The 12709-nt window shown below is 40.3% G+C and overlaps 1 protein-coding gene across 1 annotated transcript in view; it reads left to right on the top strand.

Annotated features, from left to right (window-relative positions):
* UST (uronyl 2-sulfotransferase) overlaps positions 1-9313 on the top strand; it is a 151898-nt gene extending 142585 nt beyond the window's left edge. Inside the window, exon 8 of the mRNA XM_039707647.1 lies at positions 8391-9313. Within this exon, the coding sequence (XP_039563581.1) occupies positions 8391-8674 (284 nt within the window). The 3' untranslated portion in view covers positions 8675-9313. The remainder of the gene's footprint in view (positions 1-8390) is intronic.
* The last annotated feature ends 3396 nt before the right edge of the window (positions 9314-12709 follow it).

Below are 12709 nucleotides of genomic sequence, written 5' to 3'. Positions count from 1 at the left end.
AGGAAAGATGGATTCTTGTTTCTGGTTCATAGTGACCTCAGGGGACATGGAGACCCTGGCAGCCTTAGAGCTTAGCCCTGTTGGGACATTATACTTTGCCTTCTAGCCTGAACAGTAGAAAATCAAGATGTTCCCTCTCCAGGAAAAGCACAGGGTGAGAATTGCATTAGCCACACTATGAGATTACTCTCCTCTCCCAGGGCTTCTAGTTAATATAATTCCCCTTCTTTTTATTTTTTTCTCTTGCTGAAACAAGTCTGCCTGTGTTAAACAACAGACCCTTTTCCTCGGTTTTGGCCAGAGGAGGAAGCCTTTGTCCCGATCTCCTGGCAGCTGGCCAAGGCAGTCGGGATGTGGGCCAGGAGGGGGTGAACTTGAAAGGAACAGTGTGTTGTTTCTGCTCTGGTAGCATTCTTCCTTCTGCAGCAGTGCCTCGGCCCCTGGCTGCCTTCAGTCACTCATTATACACAAAAGAACCTAAGGGCAAAAGAGACAATTTTCTCTTGACCGCCTGTAACTTGAAATAATAAGAAATAAAACCATTTTGGGTCTTTCAGTTGTGTGTGTGTGGACATGGTTGGGAGAAAATCTTCTGGAACTGGTAACTTTCTCACAAGAGAGAAAAGAACCTTTTCCCCCCCATTTTAATAGTAGCCTTCATACTGTAACATCCATCTTCCCAGTCCTGTATCTCCCATCAGTTGTGATTTTACCTTGGCAGTGCATAAGTTTTATTACTGGATATTTCTTGTATCATAGTTTGTATTTTTGCATTCATTTTTCATTTAAGTAGTTATATAAAGAAATAAGCAGTCATATGTATGCTCTTGGAAGACTTAGGTTTAAGTCTAAGAGGCTAAGAGTATAAGGAGCTGCATTTAGAATTAACAATTTTAAAGGCTATAGTCTCAACAATTTTTTGAAAGAATATAGGATTGTTTCCCATTTCTGCAAGGCTTGATACTACAGGGTGGTGACTACTAGGTTTGAACAGTCAAGAAGTGGAAAACGTAGCAAATCGGGTGTTCAGACATCCTCCAAAAAAGACATTCCCACTGAGGTATCTGAAGTGCAGTGACAAAAATGCTTTTGCATGTGGTGCATCTGACTTGGAAGCTGACACAAGCAAGATGTTCGAAACTTGAATCTGTGAAAGACTTAAATGGATCATTGGGTCATTGAGCTTGGCTTCCTGTGTGCTGCAGGCCACACAGTCTCTCTTCTGCATAGAGACCAGTGTCTGGAGTTCATTAAGTTATCCATCACTGATGCAAAATTATCAAGTGATAGCCAATCAAGTGTGTTCGTTTTATACTAACAATTAATCACCTTCACCACTTCAAGAAAGCAGTGCCATACTTCCAGTCTGCATTTGTCTGGTTCCTGCTTCCAACCCTTCAGTACCCGTAGTTTTCTCACCATGAAAATATGCAGATGCTGTGAACAAGTCACCTCTCAATCATGTTTTTTTGGTAAGCTGACCAGAGCAAATTTATCATCTTTCTCCAAAGTGTCCTTTCAACACCAGTGTTCATTCTGAGGCTGTTTTCATACTCTTCCTGGTTTAGGATGTGGTTACAAAACTGGATGCTATATGCCAGTGTTTCACTTACCAATACTATATATGGAAATAAAGATACCTCCACCTCTCTCCATCCCTCTTGGACATCTTAGCTTGCACAGCATGCCGCTTCATCATTTCCTTTTTGTGGACAAAAATCACAGATAGCAGCCTACCATGACTTGAAGCACAAAGGCAAGATGCCTGCTTTAGCTTCTCAAGTCCTGGACTGCATTTCTGCAGGCTTTCTGCATAGCTGTGGTGAAGCTTTTCCTGCTCATAAGTGCTGCTGAAATTTGTCTCGGCCATTGCAACTCTCTCTTCTGTCTGCAAAAAAGTGATAATGTTAATATCTGATTAACCTACTATGCAGCACTGTTCACAAGCCATCTGTAAGAATCTATTTTTAAATTGTGGTTTTGTCAGATCCAGATTTGACTGGATTCATTCAGTAACTCTTAAACAGCTGTAAAAGATACATTAGAAATTGCAGCATATGAGCTGCAACCGTAGCAGTTCTTTCGGCAATTCAAACTAGACAATCCTGGCATTTCCTCTGCAGATGGCTTTGGTTTTGGCACCTCCAACTCTGTCTAGTTCAACTTAAAAGTTGCTTAATGGCTATAAAAGTACCTGACCACATTCTCATAAGAATCTGCCTGTTCATTCTACCAGTGTGGATCATTTTTCAACTTTTCTTTTTCTTCTGTGTTAACCTACCTGACCTGCAAATGCAACATTAAAATGCACCAAATAAAGGAGTCTCTTGGAAGAGCCTGCTGAGATTTGTCATCTGATCTTGTGTGAGATACAGCAATTTCCAGGCTGAGGACAGCTTCAGAGGCAGTGTGTGGTACAGCAGGGTTGGCTGAAGTGTCCCATGCAGCTGGAAATCCATGTTGTTGGATCCACAGCTCTGAATTGGTGGGAGCAAAGGCACTGTGACGTTTCCAGGAGGAGAGTTTAGAGATTTAGTTATAATACTATTTGCTTGGAGAAGAAACTTCAGAGAGTAGTAGCTGGAGAAAGTTATATATTAGCATTGCTGAGTGTGTTGTATGGCAAGTGTTTCATAATAGTGATATAATGCCTTTAACCGCTCAAGTTATGTTGAGTTCATATTGCTGTTGTGCTGTCCAGTTGACAGCCAGACCAGTGCAGTGCTGACCTCTGCAATATTCTCCAAATATAAGTTACTTGCATAGTGTAGGAAGACGTTTGTCATTTATGCCTTATCAGACCAAGGTACCTCCTTATATTTATATACTTATCACTAACTTTTATTTTCTTTTTTCTTCATCTTTCTTCCTTGCTGTGATTTTCTATCATGCCTCCTTGGTGTTTACATCCTTGAACATCAGTAGTTGTTTGATTACATGTCTTTTAGATTATCTCTTTGAACTCTTCCTGGCTAATCTCTGTTTTGGTATCCCTCCATTTTTCTGTGCCACCTTGTCATTATCAGAGCTTCCTGCATTTTTTTCCTATGTTAATACAAATAATGAAATTATATAAGGTTGACAGCAAGACTAGTCTTTCCTCCAGCTTCTTTATTCATTGTAAAGAATGGTGGTAAGGAAGAAGAAAGAGCATTGCTGTCTCACCTAGTTCCATCATTTTACAATATCTGGGCTGATTACAGGCTGGTGTATTTGCTCCCAAGATCCCTGTTTGATAAATAATAGGATGTTCATTGCCCAGGATTGCAGATCCCTGAAGTTCTGGGAGTTTCCATGATCTCTGGAGAGCTGCTCTTTCAGAGCCATCCACACCTGACCTTTAGGAGATAGGAAACGGCTGTGTGCCAGTGTGCGAGAGTTCTCTTAATCCCTGGAGTCAGGAGTAGTTCTGTGTCAACAAAGCACCACAATGATTCAGGACAGGAGTGCTAAAGCCAAGCAAGCATTGCTGTGAGGCTGGCATGACTGTCCCCAGTATGCACATGAGGGTCCACTCTTTATCTATGTGTTGTTAAAACACCTTATTTTGTTGGTGTGAATAACTGAGAGTAAACTAGTGGTAAAGAGGGTAATAATTGGTATTCATGGTATTTCAGATGAAGTTGGTAGGTACTGTGGGACAACTTGCTACTTCACTTTTCCATCAGTTTTGATTTTTAATATATTTCTGCCTGGTCAGTGTCTCTATTAGATCTTCTCCACCATCCCTGCTTTCCATTAACAAAGGTGAGCCTAAGCAAGGTGCTCCATCGCAGTGTGGCTGCAGCACACCATCCCTCCTCTGGCTTGAATCCAGGGACCTGCCCGGCGCTGAGACTCCTGAGGAGCAGTAGCCCAGTGGCCATTGGAAAGACATGAAAGCCAGCACATCAGTGTCTCATCATTCTCCCCGAACTGTCCATTTCCAGATATCCTTCAAGAGCCAGGCTAAAAATTTCAAGTTTGTGAAGCAAATAAATTGTGCTAGAAAATTTTTTGCTGAGCTGCAGTTGAACATTCCGGGGGAGCTCATTTCTAGCATAGCCATCAGAGCCCTGGTTGGCACCACAGCAATGAGAGATGGATCAAGCAGAGACCCTCACCCTTTCATACATCACATCTAACCACAGTGACATACATTTATTTCCATTTAAAACTCTGGAAAAGTAGGTATGTGCCATAACTCAGCTGCATACAATTGAGACGCAGGGCCTCCCTGCCCATTGCAGGAAATGAGTTTCTTGTGTCTGGGATAGCCAGCATGTTCTCACAGCCGTGGGAGCAGCACAGCTTGGCGTGGCCTTCTTCCACTGCGGGTGTGAGCCCGGCAAGCCCACGGCTCTGCTGGCCTCCAGCCACCCTCACCTCTCCTCAAGGGCCCCCAGGGGTTCTGGCTCCCTGTGGCTTCATCCAGGAGTGGTGCTGAGGAGCAGCCTCTGCATGGCACCCCTAAAACAGCAGGACACTGGAGAGCACATAGTTCTGAAAGTTTCTTCTGAGGTGGAGAATGCCTTTAGGATCATTTTGTCTAAATATGGCAATTCAGGGTTTTTGGAGCCACAAGTTATAAAACTCACTTTTCCCTATGGTTTGAATTGCTGCAGTGAGTAATGTCCATTTCTTAGTTAAAAAAAAAAGAAAGTGAGAGTGTGGAAAGTAACAGTAAACACTCATCAAGTGGTAACCCAAAAGAATTTAATTTTCTTCATTCCTATCTGCATACCAGTTTAGTCTTAATTTGAGGTATGAGCAGGCTGCCCTGGGAGGTGCATTACTGTATAGTACATTCTTCTCGTAATTTAAAATAATGCCAAAGCAAACACATTTTTTTTAAAAATAACCCTAAGAAGTAAATGGTATAGTTTGTTGCCCTCCATCTGGTTAGCTGTCTCAAAGGTCATAAAATGGGGGTCCTTTGGTGGGGCAGCATGGTTTATGTAGCATATGCAGATTGGTATTTTGGCTTTAAGCCAGATCTACCTAATTTTCCATTTTGCTTCTATGATGAGAAGAGGTGCTTGAGGTGACTTCAAGGGGCAGTTTTGTGATTTCATCCATATTTGTATTAGAGATCCTTTTAAGAGTCTTTGAGATTAAAACGTAGTCTAAATAAAGTTCAAGTACAAAAAATAGCAGAGTTCAGTTGTTTTATCAAAAGGCTGAGCTTGCAGCCAGGCACAGACCCAGCTCACACCACCCAACAGCCCAAACCTCACAGCTCTTCATGCTCTGCAGTTCCGATGATTGTGCTGCAAGGCAAACAAACAGGAGCCAGAAAATTTACACAGCCCCTGCAGCCTTCCCGAGTGTGGCTGTTTCTGTCTGTTCGGATTTGTACTTCTGTAGCCATAGGTGTGTGAACAGAGCAGAGAATTGCACACATCCAGAAACCCCTGTGCCACTGCAACAGCAAATTCTGAGGAATGTATTGTGCTGCCAGGGTGGCACGGAGCACCGGGCTGCTCCCTGCCTGGCACGCCAGTAGGACAGTGCCTTTGGCTGCTGCTGCTGCCCCCGCAGACAAACCAGAACCCCCAAAGAAAACAGTCTCGTGCTTCTCACCTTGTCCTCGTTGGCAGCACTCCTGGGCTAAGCACAAGTGCCTCTCTCTGCTGGAAGAGCAGCCACCAAAGGGAGCTGGAGCTGTGAAAGTGGCTTTCCCCACTTACAGTCCCTCCAGGACTGTATAAGTAAAGAGCTTTTTCCAGAGAGCTAAATGGAGTTTGCTGTAGCAGAAATAACTTACGTAAAATAAAAACAAAGTTGGCAGGCAGTATAAAGGCTTAAGCTAATAAATGCAATATTTAGTAGTGTATATTTGCTGCTGAATTTGTAAAGAAAACCAGACTACAAAGCTGGCAGGAGCTATCAGTTAAGCACAATAAGGAGGAATGTCTTGAAGTGCTCAGTAATCATAAGGAAGTTTTCTCACCCAAGGACAGACTGAATATATTGGCCTTTCTGGAATGTAGTCATCTCATACCCATCAATAGCAATTTAAAGGTAACTTGACTTAAAATTTAACAAGATGAGTTATTTGTTATTCTGTTATGGTTGAAGGTGGTGCAGAAGGGAATAAGCTCTTGGGGAACCCAGAAATTTTCACCAAAAATATTTCACGCTATGCACTAACCACAGGTCCTGCTTTCTATGCCATTGTCTGTTTGAAATTCAAGCATTTCCTGATCCTTCCTCTACACTTTTTCTTAGCTAAATAGCATGTTGAAAATTGCATCTCTCATCCTGCCTTTTTTGTATATTTTAATAATTTCACGACTATCTAAATAAAACAGCAAATTGAAAAACAGTCAGTAAATATAGAGCATATTTTGCCTTGCATCACTGTAATTAAAGAACAGAGGACTCTGTGTACTCCGTTGTTTAATTACTTATATATATGAGTAGAAAGAGATTTCAGTGTAAAGAACCACTAACTTTGGTGTAAAAGTTCCATTTAATTACAAAGTAGTATGTTTTAATAGTTACCAACTAATAAAAAACATTCTTCCTTTAGAGAAGGAATTAAAAGTGTAGATGTAAAATAGAATTAATGCTATAAATATTTTTCTTGTAATTTAAAACAGTGTTGCATTGAGTAAGCTAGTCAACATGTCTTCTCTTTGTATCATTCTTCTTGTGTTTCAAGTTACTCTGCTGCAGTTGATAAACAAAACTGTTTCAGACACAGATATTTCAGATATAACTTTTTTCTTCTGCACCAGATGGGAGTGACACAGTGAAGTCCAGTGTTTAAAAGGATGTCCAGCCCAGCAGCACTTGCCTCATGTAGTATTATTAAAATGTTCTGAGTTGTTTTTCTCTAATTCTTTTATTCTGAAGGAGGAAAATGTGTGTTCCCCATCTGAAAATTGAGGGTTTTTTACAAGTGTGGGTACCTTAATCTATATGAATATTAATCTTTTAAAATTTAAAGAAAGCAGTTCATGTTCAATGCTGTGCTCTGCCCATCTGCTGTACTTTCCAGGATTTAAAATCTTGTACCAACTTTTTGTCTAAAGATCATTGCTGTTGTGCTTGCTAAATGGACTTATTAGTATTTTATTACCTCTTGGGATAAAAGGGTTTGTCTTTGTTTAAAGTTCCTCTCTTCCCTAAAAAGCTATTCTTGATTATTTCTCTTGGATAACCATATAGCTTGTGGAATCCCAAGAACTTTTCCTGCTAGGAACCAGTGCTGCATTGCTTAGCTTTATGTGTAAGCAATTGTGAAAATCTGTTTCTCTGTAGAGATGTTAAGCATTTGTTAAGCTTCACTGTCAGGTGCTTCAGAAGACCTCCATTTGTTCTGCTTACATGAGCAAAACTCTACCCATGGTAAAATCACATTTTGATTCAGGGACTCCCTCTGGAAGTGAGGGTGGTTGCTGCCACTGGAACCCAGCTGGAAACATTTAATGTTCTTTGTTGTCTGCTTCCTCCATGTGAGCTTTTTCTTTGCTTCCTTCATGGCCTGACCTTTTTGAATACTTCTGACTTGAAGAACTGCTGTTACAATAAGAATTAGGTTCCCATGTTATATACTTAAGATGAAAATACTTAGGATGCTCTGGCAGCCAGTTGCCATCTAGAAAAGAGCAAAATTATTGCCTTCAGATTTTGCTTTCAATACATTTAAATACAGTCATCTCCAGTGATAGACTCATTCATTAAGAGAGAAGGCAAAGAGACAACTCAGTATTTTTGTTAGTAACTCTAATTCCTTATCATCAATAAAAGGTTTGTATTTTAGTTTACCAATGCAAAAGTTGTCAGGTGAACCAAAAAGTAGTGAAATCTTCCAGGGCATGACAAGAAGATGAGTCTAGTTCCATTAACAGGTATAACAGGATGAGGAAGTTAACCGGCACAGTTGATCCTAAGGTGTCATGTGGTGATGCTAACAGTCCTTCGGTGCTACCCTGAGATGGATTCAGGTTCACAAGTATCTGTTTAGATTTGAACTATAATAGAGCACAGCAGAGACAGGTCACCATATGCCACATAGGAAATAATTGATTAGTTAAGCTCGGTGGCGTGCCTGACGTCAAATTTCCGAAGCTAGGCAAGATTGTGGGTTTCTCTACGTGTAGCTCATGCTCATAGCTCATATGACGTGGTTTGCATTTTCAGGTAACCATTGACAATTAGGGTCTTTGGTGACTGCAGACAGGACATGTGTGAACTAGCCATATTTAAACATGCAAGTCTGACTTCAAACATCTGTCTTTTTTCATATCTTGTTAAAAGTAAATCCATTATTAGAGACAACTTGAACTCATTTCTATCAGTAATGTAGCAGGGCCATGCCTTAATGCTTAAATTAAAACGTTTACATCTGGTCTCACTACTAATCAGCACCCCCCATGTTGCTTGTTGTTCTTTCTTTACAGAGCATAGGAAACTTGGCAATCTGACTGTGACAGTGAAAAAGACCGTCCCCTCTCCAGAAGCAATACAGATCCTCTACCAACGCATGAGATATGAATATGAGTTTTATTACTATGTTAAAGAACAATTCCACCTGCTGAAGCGCAAGTTTGGACTGAAGTCTCATATCAGGAAACCAAGTCCCAGACCTGAGTTCTTCATTCCTTCTCCCCTGGAAACAGAAGAACCAATAAATGATGAGGAAGAAGATGATGAAAAGTGGCTAGAGGATATCTATAAAAGGTGATGGATGGAAGAGCTATCCTTTCTCTTCTGGTGACCCCTCCAGCTTTCTTAAGATTTTTTTTTTAATTATTATTAAAAGTAATTCCTTAAGGAACTGAGTTAATGCGCAGCGGATTTGAAATGGAACAGAAGAGACCATTCCCACATGCTGGAGCCATTGGGAGATACCTGATTTTGCAGGTTTGATTCATTATACAGTGCTGGCTCTATAGCATCCTTGCTACAGCGTAGTTCAGGAGAGAAGTACCTACCATCTGTCACAAAATAACTTTTGGAATACACGGTATTTTTGAACTGCAAAATACAAAATAATAGGCATTCTTGAAAAGCAAATTTTACAGATTCTCATCTCTCTCTTTGACCGGAAACAAGTCTTTGTGACCTAATACTGTGGCATGAACTACCAGCTAATGAACTACAGGCAGTTAGCCATTTGGGAAGAGTGCCTCTTTCTGTCCAAAGCACACTGATATCCCAGTGGTATGGTCAGAGCCATTGCTTTGTCTTCAAATCCAAGGATAACAGGCTCAGAAAGAGGCTAGGTAACAGCTTCTTAATTACCTGTGCTGGAGGAGCAGGGCTGCTGTTCTGCCAAATCTCTAGTGAGTGTAAGGCAAGCTGCAGGAACCAGATATTTTTGGTAAAATTCTTAATTACCTGTGCTGGAGGAGCAGGGCTGCTGTTCTGCCAAATCAGCTCTAGTGAGTGTAAGGCAAGATGCAGGAACCAGATATTTTTGGTAAAGCCTTCTAGTTCACAGAGTGGGAAATGTTACCAGGTCAGTGAATGGCAACAACAAATTTAAAGTGCCAGGAAGAGCTTTATGTCAGCAGTTGAGTATGTTTCTATCGCACACTAAAGGAAAAGGTGTAACATATGGGGTTTATGCTCAAGAATGGTATTTTTAGATTTTTGTTATTATTTTGGGTCACAAATCCAAAGATATGCAAAAAAAGCTACTCATTAAAAAGCTCAGGTGATCAGAGCTCCTATTAAGCACGACCTGTATTTGTGCAACTGCAGAATTTAATTGTTCACATCTGAATCTGAACACAGCTTCCCCACCAGCACAAACACCAAACTCCTGCTTTTAGTGTGGCTAGAAGGAAAATTAACAATATGAGCATACACAGCTTCTCGAGCTGAAATAGTTCAGAATCATCAAACAAATTCAAGAAGATGCACTCTCTGAAACCAAAGCCGATTCAGTGATAGGTTTGAAAGAGCCACTGTGAAAGTTGCCCTTGTTAATCACTACAAATGTTATCTGCCAACACTAGAAAAGGGATCGGTGGAAGCTGGTGAAAGAGAAGTAGCACTGCTGTGTGAGGTGCTGTTGTTATTCAGGTGGGTGTCCCTGGAGTGGCATTCCCTGTGATGTGTGCTGGCTGTTGGCCAGCCTGCCAGCCCTGGAGGTGCAGAAGTGACAGACCCACAGGTCCTGGCCTTCTGCTACACAGCAGAATAGGGGAGAGTTTGGGGTCTGGATGAGGCCTTGGCCTCTTATGCACCATTGTTGCCAGAGAAAGTTGGACTAATAGGGAATAAGAGCAATAAATTCCTGTCCCCAGAGCACAGGAAAGAAGCAGGTACAAGATGTTGCAGCTGCTTGCCAGGATGAGGACAATCCACCTCTGTCTATCTCACATCCTTTCTCAAACGTCTACCAGAAAATTTTTGGTTCCTATTCCATGGCTGCCATCTGCAAGGTCGTACTTTGGTTTGCTACATGAAGCAAAAGTTATTTTGTGATGGATGAAGTGTAAAAACTCAGGATCAGCTCAAATGGGCTTTCCAAGGCTTTCCTCTTCCATGAGCCTGCTGAGAGCCAATAGAAATTATGGTCGATCTTCTTCACCCCTCAGTCTTTTCCTGTACACAGAGAATGAAAATAAAGGAGAGTTAAGACAAGATGCTAACTTACAGAAAATACTAGGAAGAAGATTCTGTTCTCATTATTAACGTCCCAGGTTGATGGTAGCAATGCACTACTGTGGGGGAGCACATTAAAGAAAGGTGAAAATGACACAGATAGTAACTAACATATTAGCTAAAATATGAATCTGCTGCATTGTATATTTTAAGTGGTTTCTATGAAATTACATTGAAAGAGTAATGATTAGTTTACACACTGTGGAGTTGTTATATTTTGGAAAGAACTAGTATTCTCATGTTTCTGAAATTCTGTTTTTTCTGCCAACGTTTTAACAGAATATAGTCACTTAACATATTCACCCATCCTGAGAGTTCACTGCCGCTTACAGTAAAGTCTTTTTCTATCTGTTTGTTTATTTAATGGTATCTTCAGCCATCACTACTTATAATCTGAATACAGAAGCTGCTTCGTGATTTACTTGCTAGGTTTTAATATTGTTGTATTTTCGTAACAATCAACCTGGCCTCTCCTCCTCAAATGGTAGTTCTTAAATTTATCTGGCACATAGCATCTAATATTCCTGGTCCTATGGCCTATTTCTCTGTCATTAAATATATTCTGCTTAACTTTTAAAAGGTACGTTATAAGCTGGTAAATCTTTGATTTATTTATTGAAACTTTTCAGCACATTCCAAATTCTAAGTTGCTCAGGAAGAAGTTGATTTAAATAATTATATTTGGGTCTGAAGAATATTTCTTATTAAAAAAAAAATCACTATTTGTAAGCTTGTAGTCCATAACAGCTTTTTAGAAAGTGCCAACTTTGAGATCTTTGTGGGGGGGAGGGGGGAAAAGGTGGCTGTTCAACACTTACAAAAATAAGAAAATATGTGTCTACATTAGCTTAGCTATAAATGAAGCAACATATGTTTTGGAATGAAATCTTCTTTAACTTATTCACTACTATCTCCTGAAATATCAATAAGCCATATGATTCTTTATTTTTCAATCCAATGATGTTCAAAAATAAAACTTGCACATTTCTTCCTGGTGCCATAGTCCTCTTGCTTACACTGGTTTTCCTGCCTGGACACAGAGGCTGTGGGTAGGACGCTGGACTTCCACCCAAGAGAGCAGGGCTGGATATGGCACAGGGCATGCCCTGAAAGTCATACTTGAGCAGTAAGACTGGAGCAGGTTGCTCCTGGGTTATTCCATCTCCCAAGCTATCCGGAGGTGTGAGCTGAGGTCTGAATTGTTTGACTCACCTGAGATGTGCAGTCAGTACATTGAAGTACATTGTCCAGTGTTCTGTGGCTGCTGAGTAGAAGTTTCATCCAGGAGAGAAACAACTTAATTCCATATACTGCATTTTTATTTGATATGGTGTTTCATGGCCAGGCATAAAAACTTCGGTAGTCAGAGTGATGTTACAATGTAGGTGAAGTATCAGTGCTTTCACACTAAAGAGAGAATCAACTGTTGTTAAAATGCAGCATTCTGGAAAAAAAAATAAATTTGAGTCTTAATTTTCAAGTGACAATGACAAATTGTGCCATTTTTTGTTTCTGTTCAATTTACTTCTCTTCCACACGAATTTTGTTGGTGATGCAAGGCTAAGTCCAAGTATCTCAAATGTTCTCTACTTGTATGTAGAGAAGTAGCTTGGCAGAACTGAAGTACATAAACCTGATGGTGTATTTAAAGCATTCCAGTTTCTTTGCAGTTCTTTTATCGTGGATTTTTGATGAATCAGTTGAGTGTTAGGATGTAAAATGGTACATTGTAGCATAAACACATGAGCAAAGCCACAAATTTTAAATGTTGGAGCATACATCTGTGAATTCAAGCCATGGAATTTTTCCTCCTTTCAGTATGTGATACAATTAAATTGAATGTGCAGGTATGTTTTTTGACTAGCAAAGGAAACCACACTGCATGCCAGCTTTTATGCTCTTATCAAATGAAAAACGTTGTCTGCCAAAGAATAAAATTCTACATTCTTTTAAAAAATAAAGACCTGATAATAAATTCCCAGCTAAGAGTAATGGTGCTCTGATCATTCCCTCCATTTTAAGAAAAGGAACATCTGTGATGTTAGAACATTAGCCTAAAACAACACAGCAACATTTTTGAGAGCTAAAATACTGTAATACAGTA

This window comes from Passer montanus, unplaced genomic scaffold (assembly GCF_014805655.1).
Source record: "Passer montanus isolate IOZ18808 unplaced genomic scaffold, ASM1480565v1 scaffold2, whole genome shotgun sequence".
Classification (NCBI taxonomy): Eukaryota; Metazoa; Chordata; class Aves; order Passeriformes; family Passeridae; genus Passer; species Passer montanus.
This window is presented reverse-complemented; position numbering and strand designations above follow the sequence as displayed.